Source organism: Nesoenas mayeri (genome assembly GCF_963082525.1).
Source record: "Nesoenas mayeri genome assembly, chromosome: 2".
NCBI lineage: Eukaryota > Metazoa > Chordata > Aves > Columbiformes > Columbidae > Nesoenas > Nesoenas mayeri.
This window is the reverse complement of record NC_137543.1, coordinates 50875705-50890937: the sequence shown is the minus strand read 5'-3', so window position 1 is coordinate 50890937 and position 15233 is coordinate 50875705. Positions and strand designations below refer to the sequence as shown.

The 15233-nt window shown below is 38.3% G+C and overlaps 1 protein-coding gene across 2 annotated transcripts in view; it reads left to right on the top strand.

Annotated features, from left to right (window-relative positions):
* Window positions 1–15233, top strand: part of MIB1 (MIB E3 ubiquitin protein ligase 1) — a 73270-nt gene that overhangs the window by 19596 nt on the left and 38441 nt on the right. For both annotated transcript variants that reach the window (XM_080339267.1, XM_080339268.1), the window contains exons 5-11: window positions 3702–3768; window positions 7867–8071; window positions 9664–9847; window positions 10162–10306; window positions 11473–11606; window positions 12653–12760; window positions 13105–13302. In XM_080339267.1, the coding sequence (XP_080195393.1) occupies window positions 3702–3768; window positions 7867–8071; window positions 9664–9847; window positions 10162–10306; window positions 11473–11606; window positions 12653–12760; window positions 13105–13302 (1041 nt within the window). The remainder of the gene's footprint in view (window positions 1–3701; window positions 3769–7866; window positions 8072–9663; window positions 9848–10161; window positions 10307–11472; window positions 11607–12652; window positions 12761–13104; window positions 13303–15233) is intronic.

Genomic DNA, 15233 nt, shown 5'->3' with positions numbered 1-15233 from the left:
TATTTCCATCATTTTCTCTATTAACTTCTGCTTTCTCCTTTTATTGCTTTCACTTTTCTCAGCTTCTTGAAACTGAAAATTGAGTTCATTAAATTTGAAATACAGCATTTCTTATAAACCTTTAGCTAAAACTTAAGGATTTATCCAGTCCCTTGTTGTCTTAATCAGGTGACAAAGCAGCAGTCACTGGGCTTTTTCCATTTGCCCTGTAAGGGCTTATTTCCTTGTCAAAAGCTGTTCTGAGTTTGAAGACTTCAAATGACCTTTAAAGGGTGTATTAATTGTTATCCCAAAACACCTGTAGCTGTGGCATCATTTCTGTGGTTGTATCTGTAAGATCAGTATTAATTTCTCTCCTGATACTTAGTCTTGGTGTTAGATGCTATTTCAGTTCATCTGGATCAAACATTCTCCTTTTTCTTAGCAGCACACCTAGTTTCCTTATCAGGTCTGTAGAGTCCTCTGCCTGGTTTTGATGGATGGCATCCCATATTGACTGGAATAACTCAATAGTTATTCCACTAGACAGCTGCTCCTTCAGTATTGTTTTCCTCTTCAAGGTCACAGTTGATGGCACTTTTACACCATCTGCTGACACTGCTGACAGTGCTGTAATGTACATTTTATTCATTCCTTGAAGTTTTTATCATTATGAAATTGCTGCTGTTTTTTCAATGGATGCTATGTCAAAGTAAACTGTTATATTTTCTGTGTTTACATTTGGCTGAGCAGATCATGATCTTTATGTAATCTAGTCACATACAGCTGCAATGCAAAGAGATTTTTCAGCAAGTCAGAAGGTAGATGCTAGAAGGCCAAAGTTTTCCACTGTAGGCAAAAAACCATTATTACTCACTGCTCGTGTTCATCAGCTGATACTATGGATCTGAAAGTCTTGCTGTGCAATGTTTTGTGCTGGTCCTTGAGTTTTTGTTATAATGATTTCCTGCTGAAGTGGACTTTCCATCTCTTCGCTAAACATACACAAATGCCACAAAACCTATAGCTTGTTTTTCTGTTTCTTGGAATAACCCTCTCTGAGGTTAATCGAATGATTTCTCCATCGAGTTAAAGTGGAATAGCTTATGTTTTGTTTCCATCTTTTCACATTTGTCTCCACCATGTACTTACACCCATCATCACTTCTTTTTCTGTGCACCGTGTCACCATGAGTCTAAAACTTGCATTTTAACATCCATTGTGTTTTGGTACATTCCTTTTTGCACTTATTAGTCTCATTTCCAAACGATGTACTATTTCAATCCATTTGCAAGATGCCAGGAGACTTACCCAACTTAGGAAAATCCTGGTGGTGTTCTCCAAAGAGTGACATGATGCGCTGGCAGTTGGTATGGCCGGGCTTTGGGTGTCTTTGTGCTCCGTCCTCACTAGGGGGGCCTCTTCCCACGCAGTCCCCAGGTCAGGATGACCAGAAGCTTAACATGGCCCCTGATTTTTATTTATTTTTTTTTTACTTAAACTACTTGGGCAGAAAACTTGTTTTCTGAGAAATACAGTAGCTGGATGCTAGAAGTAGGATTATAGTTGCTTACCCAGCTTTCATGGTACTGAAATACAACTAAGTACAGTTTCCTGTCTTAAAACTCCAGGATCTTTTTTGAGTTTGGTTATGTTTTTTAATACATTCGCAGGCCTTTATCATGTTGGTGTCACTTTTGTTAGTAGTGCTGTTTGCAAAATTGCTGAAGGAACTCTGCTGTATATACAAGTTAGTTTCTTACTGCCATAATCTCTGTCAAGTGCCTTATCTTTCTGTGTGTTTTGAGTCCTCAATATTTTGTTGAAGGCTTATGTAAATCAACATGTTACCTTGCTTTTCTGTGATACTTAGGTCAGACTCTTGTTTTCCTCCTTAGTGATCTAATATTGACTTCACCATGTAAGTGAAAGGAAGACATGTGAAGCTGAGGTTCAAGATCAAGCTACCATTTAGTTTTGCAACCAAGTATATCATTATACTCCAGAAATAAACAATGTGTAGGGCATGATACAGGCAGGATAACAAAAGAAAGCAGATTTGTGGATTTCTGGGTATTTTTTTTTTCTGTAAAATTTAAGGTATCTTAACCTGCTTCCCAGTAATTTCTGCTGAAAGATAGTAATTAGCCTTGTACAAAATATTTTATTTCTTCTACTAGCTTTTAGCCATCAGTCAGCTCTGTACATTCATATTTGCTGTAACATAAGTGATCTTTCACTCAGATTTTGCCTGGCTGGGAGGAGAACTGTTTAGGACCCTCCCACGCTCTATTCTTCATGCTCTGAAGAATGTGAAGACAGCTCTTGCATGTATACCCCCTTCTTCACTCCTGTGCAGACAGCTGCTTGTTGCATGACATGAAGAGTTTGTATTCAGTGGGCGAGACCCAGTGCTCCTGGGCACATTAAATCTCTGTTGGTGTGGGGGAATGAATGAGCTTTCCATCTGGGGTGGTCAGCACAGCCCCTTTGTCCTCGGCCAAGTTAAACCCAGCACCTGCCCGTGGGTGGCAGGATTTTGTCGCAGTCCTGCTGCTGCTGGGCTGAACAAACCCTCTGTCTCTGCTTTCTCGTAGCCTTTGAAGAGCGGCTAAATCTCATTAATTTCGTCTGGCTGTTTTCATCACTTTTTCAGAAAGCGGTGGTACATTCTTCATAGATCAGGACATACAGTGAATTTTGTATTGTTTCTGGCTGCTTAGCAGTTACTGGTCACTGAAGGCAGTATTGTGTTTGTCAGTGCCTTGATGATTTGGAAGACTTGAGAGTTTTCATTTTAATCTTTTTGCAGGTGTACAATCTGTCAATGTCTTGGGTGTGGGAAAAATAATTGTTAAAGTATTTGTTTAGTTATGGTTGATTATATCATAACCACCACCCGTCTTCTGTTTCCTCCCCCATCCCATAGAATATTCTGACACATTTTGCAAACAGTTTCGTATCTCCTTCCCAACTCATCATGTGCACAAAATGCCCTTTGTTTAGTTGGAATTGTTCTATAAGGAGCAATGGCAGATGGTAGCCATTTGGCTTTAAGGGTTACGCAGGGAAAAAGCTAGAGGAAAGGAGAATTATAGGAACTCTGCTGACTTTGTGAAAAGGAGCTGGTTACAAAACAGTGTCTTTATGAAGGATGAGCTTTAAAAAGATCACATTTTTTAAAAAGTAATATCCTTGTGTTCTGTATACTCTTAATTGGAAAAATCTTCATTTTGTAGAGTTTGTGTGCCAGGTTTTCTTCACCAAGTTAAACATGTATCTGTCAAAAAGGGTTGGGAAGAAGGGGCAGCACTGGCAAGCATTTAGTGGTTGGTATAGAAAAGGCTGTGGCTTCAAGCACTGTCTGCAGATTTTTTTCTTTGCTTGCATTCTCATACTCTTTTGAAAGGAAAAGGTAACTTTATAGAACAATGCAAAGTAGCTTTGTGTTTTTAATACTTTCCTCTGAGTTAAAAGTGTCTTATCCTTTATAAGCCTTTTATATTGGTAAAGGTTATTAAAATCTTAAGCATGTCAAGGCTGATAGATTGGAAAGTATTTGAGATTGTATGCATCAGTAACAAATTCATGGGGCATGTTTTTTGTACACATAATTTTCAGCCTTTCTTAATTGAGTGTATTTCAGTTCTAGTTTCACTGACTTGTGTTAACCTGGAGACTTAATCAGTGAGGACTAAAGCTGTCTCCATCTCTCTCCATAGTCTGACCTGAAATGTGTCCAAGATGCAAAAGGAGGCTCTTTCTACAGGGACCATTGTCCTGTGTTAGGTGAGTTGAAGGCAAAGTAAATTTATTTTGATGTGTGTTAATTATACTTAGTCTGTATTTCTCTTTCCTTTTTATGTGTTATCTAAAAGGACTGTCCGTATTACTGGAATGTAAATGGTAACATTTCCGTGCATTAAGAATAAATTGTAATGCTTTTCGAAATGTATTTGTTATCAGTGTGCCAAGTGGATGGCAAGGAAGCTGTTAAGCATTGACTTAGTAATAAATTGAGTCACATCTTGTGTACTACTTTTCTAAAAAGCTAAACATAGCCGTACATTCTTATAAGACTGTCTTATTCAGACATGTTCAATGAAGTAGCATGTACGTGGCCATAAACAGCAGTCATTTGAACTTACAACTTATTTGATGCTAGTACTGGTGTATGTTGTGAAATCTTGGTTGAGGTTTTCCATATCAGCTATTGCACTGACTTATTCCTCTAGTGTCTTAGCTGCGCCATAAACATGTGCAGAGTGTATTATAAAAAATAATTGTTGGGTATTTTTGGCTTTGAAATATGGATAAGTTTGGATAAATTTTATAGATTATTGAACACAAATTTCCTAATTATTAGTGTATATTTCCTTTGCAAAACAGAGAATGCTCTGTTTACTAGTCTTAATCTGATTCTTCACACAAGTACTTCAAGTATGACCTGCAAGCACTATTCCTTTGGTGACAGCATTGGTAAAAAGGTAAAAACAGTAAAGGTCTGGGTTTTGGTTTGTTGATACTTTTGTATGTGTGTGGTTTTTTGGTTTGTTTGTTTGGTTTTTTTTTTTAGACAAGAGTTGTCCAAGATGCCCCTTAAATATTTACCATCGAGTAGATGAATTGGTTGACAGTACAAAGCCAAGGCATTCTGACCTTTGTGTCTTGCTTCTCTACTTAAATTAATTTTGTCATTTTAGTTTGACGTGAGTAAAAATAGAAAAGTAGTAATAGGTTCTTACAGGTTCTGTATTTCACAGATGAACTTGGGTTCTTGTGCCCTTTATTCATTTTGGTTCTTGCTTTAAATTACAGGCTTTATGATATTGTATTTGAATACATGAATATTAATCACTGAAGATAGTAGCAGACTATTCATTGTTGAATTCTTCCACTTCCACTATATTAAGTTGCTCTTAATGGATGAGGATGAACTCAGTTCACCTTTCTTGTGACATTATCCTCCATCTTCTCAGTCTTACTCTTTGTTAGAACATCTGTGCCTTTCATTTGTCTTCTGAATGTAGTTCACAGATAGGTTCATGCTGGGAATTTAAATGTGTGCTTGCATTAAAAACTACAAAGTTCTTTTCGAAGCTTTGCAATATTTGAAGTAGAGAGCAAATAACATTCCAGAAAGGGATGTAATTAATACAAATTCGTGTGTAGTTGGGTTAAAACTGATTTTGTTCAATACCACATCGGTGACCTTGATGAAGAATTTGGTGAATGGAGATATCATGGAGTTACAGCAGAAGTGCAGTTTTGCACTCTAGTTGAAATAAGCCTATGTACCAGCATTTCCCAGACTGGGAATTGTGAATGCCTGAGTGAGGACCCTTCCTGAGGAAGTCCTGGGTGCTGCAGTGAATACCGAATTGGATGAGACATCAGTGTGACATTGTTGCAAATAAGGCAAATATCATAATGGGCTGAAATAGGAGGACAATGGACAACAGAATAGGACAAGTTATTATCCCCCTCTTCTTAATGGTTACGAAGTCATGTCTAGAATACTGTGTCCTGTTTGTACTACTGTCTGTCCATGTCTTCTTCACCTCCTCCCACCCCCATTTTGAGAAACTGTAGAGGGTCTGATGGTGAACTGCCAAAGCGTTTAAGAAGCACGGAGGACATGGTTTGCAAGGAGGAGGAGCTGGGCTTGTTTGGTCTGGCAAGAAGGAGTTTGAGGTAATCTGCTAGCTACCTACAGCTACTTGAGGGGTGTTGGAAGACGATGGCACTAAAATTTCAATACTGACAAATGATGTAACAGCAAATGGTGGTGACCTTAAAGTGTGACTCAAAAGTTTCTGTTCCGATACTGAATAAGGTTTCTGTTATACCTACAGCTCCATTTTGTAGCACTGGAAAAAGTTACTTGGTGGGGTTGTGGAACCTCAGTCTTTGGGGGCTTTTAGGACTCAGACAAACCCACAGCTGACCTCAGCTGATTGTTAGTTCGGCTTTACGTGGAATATAACATCCTGACTTGTATCAGAACTAGTGTGGCCAGCAGGACTAGGGAAGTGATTGTGGCACTGTATGTGGCACTGGTGGAACCATGCCTCGAACCCTGTGTTCAGTTTTGGGCCCCTCACTACAGGAAAGACATTGAGGTGCTGGAGAGAGTTCAGAGAAGGGCAACGAAGCTGGTGAGGGGCCTGGAGCACAAGTCTGATGAGGAGCAGCTGAGGGAGCTGGGGCTGTTTAGCCTGGAGAAAAGGAGGCTGAGGGGAGACCTTATCACTGTCTGCAACTACCTGAAAGGAGGTTGTAGCATGGAGGGGGTTGGTCTCTTCTCCTGAGTAGCAAGTGATAGGATGACAGGAAATGAACTCAAGTTGTTCCAGAGGAGGTTTAGATTGGGTATTAGGAAAAATTTCTTCATGGAAAGGGTTGTAAAGCACTGGAACAGGCTGCCCATGGAAGCGGTTGAGTCACCATCCCTGGAGGTGTTTAAAAGACATGTAGATGGTGCTTAGTGGTGGACTTGGCAGTGCTAGGTTAACAGCTGGACTTTGATTTTAAAGGTCTTTTCCAACTTAAACAATTCTATGTTTCTGTGATTCTGTATCAGACCAGATGACCTCCAGAGATCTTTTCTGCCAACTGGTGCTTCTATAATTCTTTGCTGGTTGGTTTTTCTTCCTTTCTTAGACTTCCCTGTCTCATCAGGGCTGTCTCTGGGATGTTTGCTGTCTATAAGTTCTTTGTCTAGTGAGTTCCCTATCAGTAGCTTTTCTAAATGATTTAACTTCTTCTCCTGTGCAGAAGTGGCAGTTTTCCATGTTACGTGTGTTTTGTTGCAAAGGTGAAGGATGCAGACTAAAAATAGGACAGAGAGAACTCACTGAATGGTCAGAGAAGTCAAAGTACATTGAACATGAGCATCCATTCATGAACATGTTTCTTCTTCAGTAATGTCAGAGTCTCTTCTTGGCCATTCCATCTTCTGAAGACTTTTAGCGCTGCAGCTAGTTTTGCCAACATCCAATGTGGATTTCAGGCTCTGAAATCAATCTCCCTCTGAAGAATGCTTTTGTGTCTGTTCATTGGGCTATTTTTATACTTCCTTATTGTTGCAATGCAAGGACCCTTTCTCGAAACATCATTGACTCTTGCTTGGAAGAGGACACCACTCTCTCATCCACCCTCTCCTTAGAGACAGTGATTTACTAAAGGAACTCTGCTCACCCTGCAGACAGAACCAGATCTAATCCTCTGGTTCTGGCAGTGAGCACATCCACAATTGTCTTCTCTTATCAGTTAACACACCTTGATATGTGTGCTTCTATACTATTTCCCTCCAGCTTATGATTTTTTGCTATGAGGTGTCTTTTGAAAGCAGGCATTGTCCAGGGAGAAGGTTTTTTGTACAAAAAATGACAGGTTTTTGTTGTCATTGTGTTTATTTTTGTAGTTATCTCCCCACTCACAAACTGAAAAGACTTCTATCATAGCTCATTTTGGACCCAGTTCAAAACCACTTCTGTGGGCATTCTGCTTATCTGTCAGCCTTTTTCTGGATAGATGTCATTCTGTATATAACTCTCAAAATTATCGAAGATTTTATATATTTCCAGATGTCTAACACTGTATGAGAGCTGTTACCATCCCAGTTAGAGGCCATAGTGGAGCCTGTCATAAGTATTTAGTATTTACCAGTTTCACTATTAAATCCCTTGAAAACTCAACAAGAAACACACCATTTCATAGCCAGATGTTCAGAGTTCCTTTTTACTTGTTTCACTCCCTTTTAGCTATTTGCCCATATAGATTCAAAGATACCGAGAGTTATGTCTCAGGTACTAATTTCTGTTCTTGAGATTACTTGAAAAATTAGTGTGATCATGTGAACATTTTCTTCTTATTCTATTTCAGGTGAGCAAAATGGTAACAGAAACCCTGGTGGGCTGCAAATTGGTGACCTTGTAAACATTGACCTTGATTTGGAAATTGTACAGTCTTTGCAGCATGGCCATGGAGGATGGACTGATGGCATGTTTGAAACCTTAACAACAACTGGAACAGTTTGTGGAATTGATGAAGATCATGACATTGTCGTACAATATCCAAGCGGCAACAGGTTTGTTATGTAGCCTTCAACACTGATTCTCACAGACTCTCTTTGTCTTCAGCACTTGTGATCACTTGGTCCAGAAACTTTGTTCTCCATTTGTGTCTGTTAAGATGTCCTTGAGAATTTTTGTATTCCTGCTACAATGAGTAATGAGGATTTACCTTTAAACATGCTTTAGTGGGAAATGAAAGTTTGTTGTCTCTCTCACTTGGTGAAAATTTGAGTAAAAAATAAGGAATGATATTCTGGAGTATCTTATTTCCAAAATGTAGGGTTTTAAGCAGTAATTTCTTTTTTAATTACAAAGTATCCTGTGTTTTAAAGAGGAATGGTAATAGCAATGTACTGTGGGTTTTCAGGAAAATGGATTAAGGGAACAGGTGACAAACGTTTTATGTTGGGATTCTCTCTAATATAGAGTGACTTTTGCATGATCTATATCTAGTGGTTTATTATTCACAAGAATGTTAGTTTATGTAAATATCGACTGAGAATGGGAAGTGCTGGCAAAGCTGGTGCCAGAACCACTCCCTGCAAGCAGTTTAGGTTTGAAGTTTGAGCTGCATCCATGCTGACAGGATTCACACCCTGCTCTACAGCTGGATCTGAGCTGATAGGTCCATGTGGCTTTTGTTGTCTTGCAAGCGCAAGTATTGGGCTTCTCTTTAAAAAGCAGCTGATGAACGGAGTAAGATTTCACATCTATCTGAAGACTGACCTGTTCAGTTTGTCTAGAAAGGATTAACAGTGCATTATTAATTCAGGCTTTTCTTCAATATATTTTTTGTTAATATTGCAAAACAGTGCAAAACAAGTCTGTTTTCCCAGCTAACGCAAGCTGAAAGAAAGCAAGTGGCTTTTCTTTAGACAGTCATGACTGCAGAGCCAGTTAGAGGAGCTTCTCTGTCCTGTGTTTTTTTCCCTGATGTTGCCCTTCATAGAGATTATGATACTTCTCAACTAGATTAGACAAGTGAATGAAAGTGAAGCCCAGACCAACTGTAAAGGAGAGATCACCATATTGCATATTGGAATATAACTCAGCATAAAAACAGCTAAAGGCCTCTAAATCAGTAAAATTTATAGTACACATTTGGATCGTTTGGTTAAAAATTGATGTGTATCTGGGACATCCATTTAACTGAAGAGTGCTTTTATAACAGAATGTTGTGGCTTTTGACCTGGGGGCAGGGATCAAAATTCCGTATTCATCCCATGTTGTTTCCTGACAGTCCAAACCTTTGTGAGACAGGTTGGATCTTCCCATTTACAACCAGAGTTGTGTCCTCTCCCTAGAAAAATAAACTGTATAGCTACTTTCAGGACTATTGTATTGCTGTCATCTTGCTTCCCTTTAGGCAGGATATTATTTAATTGCTTTTTCAAGTGTATATCGCTGAAGATTACTGTGGAAATATTCAAGTAATGAGCCACAGAGAGGTTTATGAACAAAAAAAAATAGTTAACAAAAGATACACCATAGTATCCAATTGGAGAAAGTTTGTGGGCATACAGACAGGATCTTGTCTAACAAATAATTTTTAAACATATATTTCACTTTGCATGTTTAAAACTACTTCAAATGGTTCATTGTCTAGGTGGACATTTAATCCAGCTGTTCTCACCAAGGCCAACGTTGTCCGAAGTGGAGATGCTGCTCAAGGTGCAGAAGGAGGCACCTCTCAGTTTCAAGTGGGTGACCTCGTTCAAGTATGTTATGACTTAGAGCGAATCAAGCTCCTTCAGAGAGGTCATGGAGAGTGGGCTGAAGCAATGCTTCCGGTAAGTAGTTGTTTGGGTTCACAGGATGGCAAAACTTGTATAATATTTCTAGTAATGATTGGTAATAATATGTGGAGTTCATGGGAGTCGAAGGGATTTTCTTCTAAGTTAGTGAAATTGTATTGCACCAAATGCAGTGTAATACTTGCTCAGATGTAATAACCTTCTTAGCCTGATGAAAATTAGCTGAAGGTATTAGTGACTGCAATATTAAACAACTGACTTAATAAAATTTGTGACTTATTATAAAATATTCAGGTTTCTAAATATTTTATTTTGAGTATTATTTTCATTTGATGTTTTCTTTAATGCAGACTTTAGGTAAAGTTGGTCGGGTCCAGCAGATCTATTCAGACAGTGACTTAAAGGTAGAGGTTTGTGGGACATCTTGGACATATAATCCAGCAGCTGTCTCAAAGGTGGCATCGGCAGGATCTGCTATAAGTAATGCATCTGGTGGTAAGTTTGAAGAATAACCAATAATGTATATATGTCAAGTATATGTGTTAATTTAAAATTTCTTAGTACATAGTTTGTATGCAAGTTTAATAATACCCAGGCTCGGTGTTCGGCTAATTGATCTTACACCTTAGAGAAAGATGCAAGAAAAAGCTTGCAGTCAGTATGGAGATGGTGGTGGTTGTTGTCTTGATAGGGTGCAAAAACTCCAAATCAAATTTTGGTTTTCTCTTTGGCCACAGTGCAGGTATGTCCTTGGAGGTCTACTCTAAGGACTTGAAAATTTAAGTGATTGGAAGGGACATGGGATTGGAATAGGGACTAAGGTATGAAGACAGTGTCCCTGGCTGCAACAAGCAGACTCCTTGTTGAATAGGTGGTGTGGGATAGCAAGCATAAGCAAGGGATCTGTTGCAAGAGGTTGCTCAGGATAGTATTCTTTCCTCAAAATTTATGTCTCAAAACTTACTCAGGCAGCCTTTGACTAATTACAGTGGGAATTTTTTTTTGTCTATGTAATCCCGTTTCAGTTCTGTTGAACCTGCTCTCATTCATCTAATAATGAGGCAGAAAAACTATCCAATGCGTTTTATGTTGTTGGCTGTCTCACTGATCAGTTAAACTAGAATGTTTTTCCTCTTTTTGTTCATAGCTAGTTGTTTTTCCTCTTCACATATTTGCTTTAATGCCAGGAAACCTTTCTACATTGTTTTCTACACTTTTGTAGGGGGGCATAGATACAGTGAATTTTCTTCAATAAAGTCACAGTAGCCATAAAACTAGCTAGAAAAGTAATATGACTCAGTGTTTTAATCCCAGAGGGCAGGATATACCCTCCATTAAGCTAGAAGACTGGCAGGCCTGTTATATCAATATGTAAATTCATGTTTTTCCCACCTTCCCACCCTTCTATATTTTGTGCCAGACAAGCTATTTGTGGTTCAATCAACCCTGTTTTGAAGTGCCTGATGTGACAGTCTCAGCTATCTAAAGGGTATTGGTGTGCAGCACTTACTCAAACTGAATAATAACTTACAGCTGCTGTTTCATGGTAGTTTGCTTGTTGCTATGCACATCTTCAGAAACACGGCAAATTTAGCTATTATTTTTCTGTTCTTGTGTGATTAGAATGGTAATCTTAATTGTCCTTTGTTTAATAATCATAGAGAGGTTGTCCCAGCTGTTGAAGAAATTATTTGAAACCCAAGAATCTGGAGATCTCAATGAAGAATTGGTTAAAGCTGCTGCCAATGGAGATGTTGCTAAAGTGGAAGACCTACTAAAGAGACCAGATGTAGACGTGAGTGTTCTGGTTCAGGAAGATGAGTTCTGGGGACCTGTAATTAACTCAAGGAAGTGAAGCTGTCCTGCATACACCTTGCCAGTCAGTCGTGTGTCTGCATAGAAGTAGGACAGCTGGTTCCAGTGTCTCTTCTCCCGTTTGTTGTCTTAAGAAATTTGTTGGGATATGTATGAAAATAGTGCTTCACACCCTTTTTCACTGGACAGATCTTGCATTCTGTTGTCTTCCATGAATTGAAGTACCTTCCAGCCTCTGTCTGCCAGAGTTGGAGCAGAGGACCAAACACTGACAATTAGTGAAGGGTCTTCAGCTTTTATTTCAGAGGGATAGAAGGAAGGAGAATAGATTTTTGAAGATTTTTTTGCTGTTGTGGGCTTAGGTTTAGTTTTGTTTTTTTAACTCAGGAGGCTGATCATCTAGTCTGTTCTGTCACATTCCTTTTACCAACTTGTCTAATCACCTAGTACTGAAAAGTCTAAAAGAAAATGCTTAAGAATGATAGGATTTGGCTCAGGGAATGTGTTTTGAAATCACAATCAGATGTTTTTCTCACTACAGCAGCAGTAATTCTTGTAGATAAGAGACTAAACCTGTTCTGATGATTGATTTGTAGCTCAAGATTATACGAAACATGATATTTTGTTCAGACTGACTCATGTTGTTTTCATAAATTAGAAAATTAAGTTAAACATGCCATAGAGCAGAGGACTGGTATCATTCTGAGACTTGTTCTTAAAATTTTGCCTTTAAAATAACCCAAAGATGAAAGTTTTTAATCCAACTATCATTAAGGTCGTAATGTTTGAAATAAGTCTATTTCTTGCTTCTTCAATCTGGCTAGTGCTGTAGAAATGAAGTAGAGAAGAGGCAGGAGATCATCTATATGTGCTAGAAAGGCAGCTGTCTAAAAATTATTGATCTGGTATTTTCACGTGTGCTGTTGCTTTATGTTTTCTGATACACTTGCATGTATACTGCTGAAGTGTCTCACAGATATGCGTGTGTATCTTGCAACTTATCTCAAAGTATTTATGTGCTTCCAGGTGAATGGACAATGTGCTGGACACACAGCTATGCAAGCCGCTAGTCAGAATGGCCATGTCGACATTTTGAAGTTGCTTTTGAAACAGAACGTGGATGTAGAAGCGGAGGTAACCTAAATATTTCAAAATACACTTTGTGTCTCCTTAAGTTTTAAACTTTGCTACGTAGAGTGGTAATTTTGTAGTAGAAATACATTCAGAGCGATAACTGAATATGGTATAGAATTTCATATGTCGTAGAATATGTATGTTTATATACAAACAGACTCTCAATCCCCTATTGCTGTGGCTTGAGCAATTATTTTAATTAGATATTTTAATGGTATCATGGTTGTCTAATTTTTCTTTCTCTTTAAAACAATCAAATATGCACAGTTGTTCAGCTTAAATTAATCTTTCTGTTTAAATGCAAATGAAATGTAGAATACACTGACTCAATGTTTCTGTTTCAGGACAAAGATGGAGACAGGGCTGTCCATCACGCAGCCTTTGGTGATGAGGGTGCTGTGATAGAGGTTTTGCACCGAGGCAGCGCAGATTTGAACGCTCGCAACAAACGCAGGCAGACCCCTCTTCATATTGCTGTCAACAAAGGTCATCTGCAGGTTGTGAAGACTTTACTGGACTTTGGCTGCCATCCTAGTCTCCAGGTAAAGTAAATATTACTGTTGATGCACTTTTTAGCTACTGAATTTTATTATTGCTGTGTGTAGGTGATAGAAGAATTGTGGAAAATGAGACTGAAAGGAAAAGACCTCGTGAAGTTATTTGTCCCAGCCTCTATTCCCACATGTGATCAGCTGTAATAAAAATAGTATTGAATCTCTTTGTTTTCTTGATAGCTATATAGGCACCTGATTTATTCTAGCCAGTTGATGTTAATTGATGTTTTCATAGACCGTAGTTATCTGTAATTGTTAACTTTCTCTCCAGATTAATCCTCTATCAAATCTACGACTGTTTGCTCCTTCTGCAAGATACAGCTTTGCATTTTTTGGCTGATAGTACTGTGGAATGTTTTGTTAAAAGTAAACTGTTTTTCAGAGTTGATGTATCACTGATAGAACTATTTAGCCAAATTTTCATTTAAATGTTCAGCCTTTTATCTAAAAAGCCCTCATGCACAAGACTTCAAGTAGCATAATTTCACAGGGAGTTTCATCTATGATGAATATGGTGGAAGCTGAAAAACATATGAGTGCAACCTCCCGTTGTGAAAGTCTTGAAATTAATGAATATAGTGATTGTTTGTTTATCTGCTTCTACCTGGATTTGTAGGGTACTGTCTTGATCTTGCTGAGGTTGAGCTGTTAGCCAGCTAATGTCCTTCCAGACCCTATTTCGTATTTGTTAAGCAGTAGATATAATGAGTCTGATGTGCTGAGCCAAATAAAGGGTGATTGTGTATCATAAAATGCTGTATAATATATGGGTAGCCAAAGTGGATGTGCCTGACTTTAAATTATAAAGTGTGTTTGAATTGAAAAATTCAGTAGAATGGCACTATGAAACTCCATCTGGAAAATATAATTGTAATTGAAAATAATGAATTTTCAGATCCTGTGTGTGCACTGAGGAACTCTGATGTGCAGATGTGAGTGGACGATTGATGTGGTGGATGAGAGCACAGGGGAGTCAGACTGAGGCATGACTGGAATTTAACTGGCCAGCACACCACCATTCAAGCCAATGCACTGTGTAAATAGAAACGTGTTAGTCTGTAAACAGTAAATTCAGGAAATATGATAAATTAAACCAAATAAAAGCTACGTAATTTAGTTTTGGCAAACTTGTTCTCACTGGTTCGAGTGCTTCTGTATTCTGGCAATTATTTTTGGCAGTTTTTTATTCTCACTGCAAAGATTGTGAAGATCTGTTCTCGTATTATTGTATTGCTAAAATGTTCAGTTCTGTGTTTGTCAGTTTGCAGCTGAGTCAGTGTCAGTGACAAAAGACTTCCTGACTTATGTGGTGTTAGAATTTTACTGAAAGCATAAATCTAGAGAGTTTGTTCATATAGTAGCAAATAAGCTTAAATGGACGTGTTTTCTCATTCCTAGTCTGATGCATTCCTTTCCAGTCCAGCCATTTGGATCCTTGAATAATTAATGTACAAAAGGCTTCTAGGAGTAAAAAGTATTTTTTCCCTTATTTGGGATATTTGAAAAATAAAACGTAAAGCTAAAAATATAAATTATTTGCCTGTTCAATTATGCACTGAAATATTTCCATGTACCTTGTGTGATGTAATCTGGTATTAGCCATGACAAGTTGAAAAGCTTAATACTGCTTATGACATTGGCCTTTGCTTCATGGAAAGTGATCTGCACCAGTTAAAACAACAGATGTGCCTAAGTTTATTACTTGGACTACATTTTATTTTGATTTGCTTATGCTTTTATTTCACACCATCTTTTTGGTATTGTCTTTTAAATAGTTAATTAATTGCTGGCTCAGTCTCAGTGTTCATTACTCAAAATTCCTGCCTCCTTCTGCCTGACTAGACTCCTCTCTGTTGCGTTAGTTTTTGTTGCCGTCCTGTTGCTCATAAAGTGTAACTTGGGCATCAGCTCCATCTGGA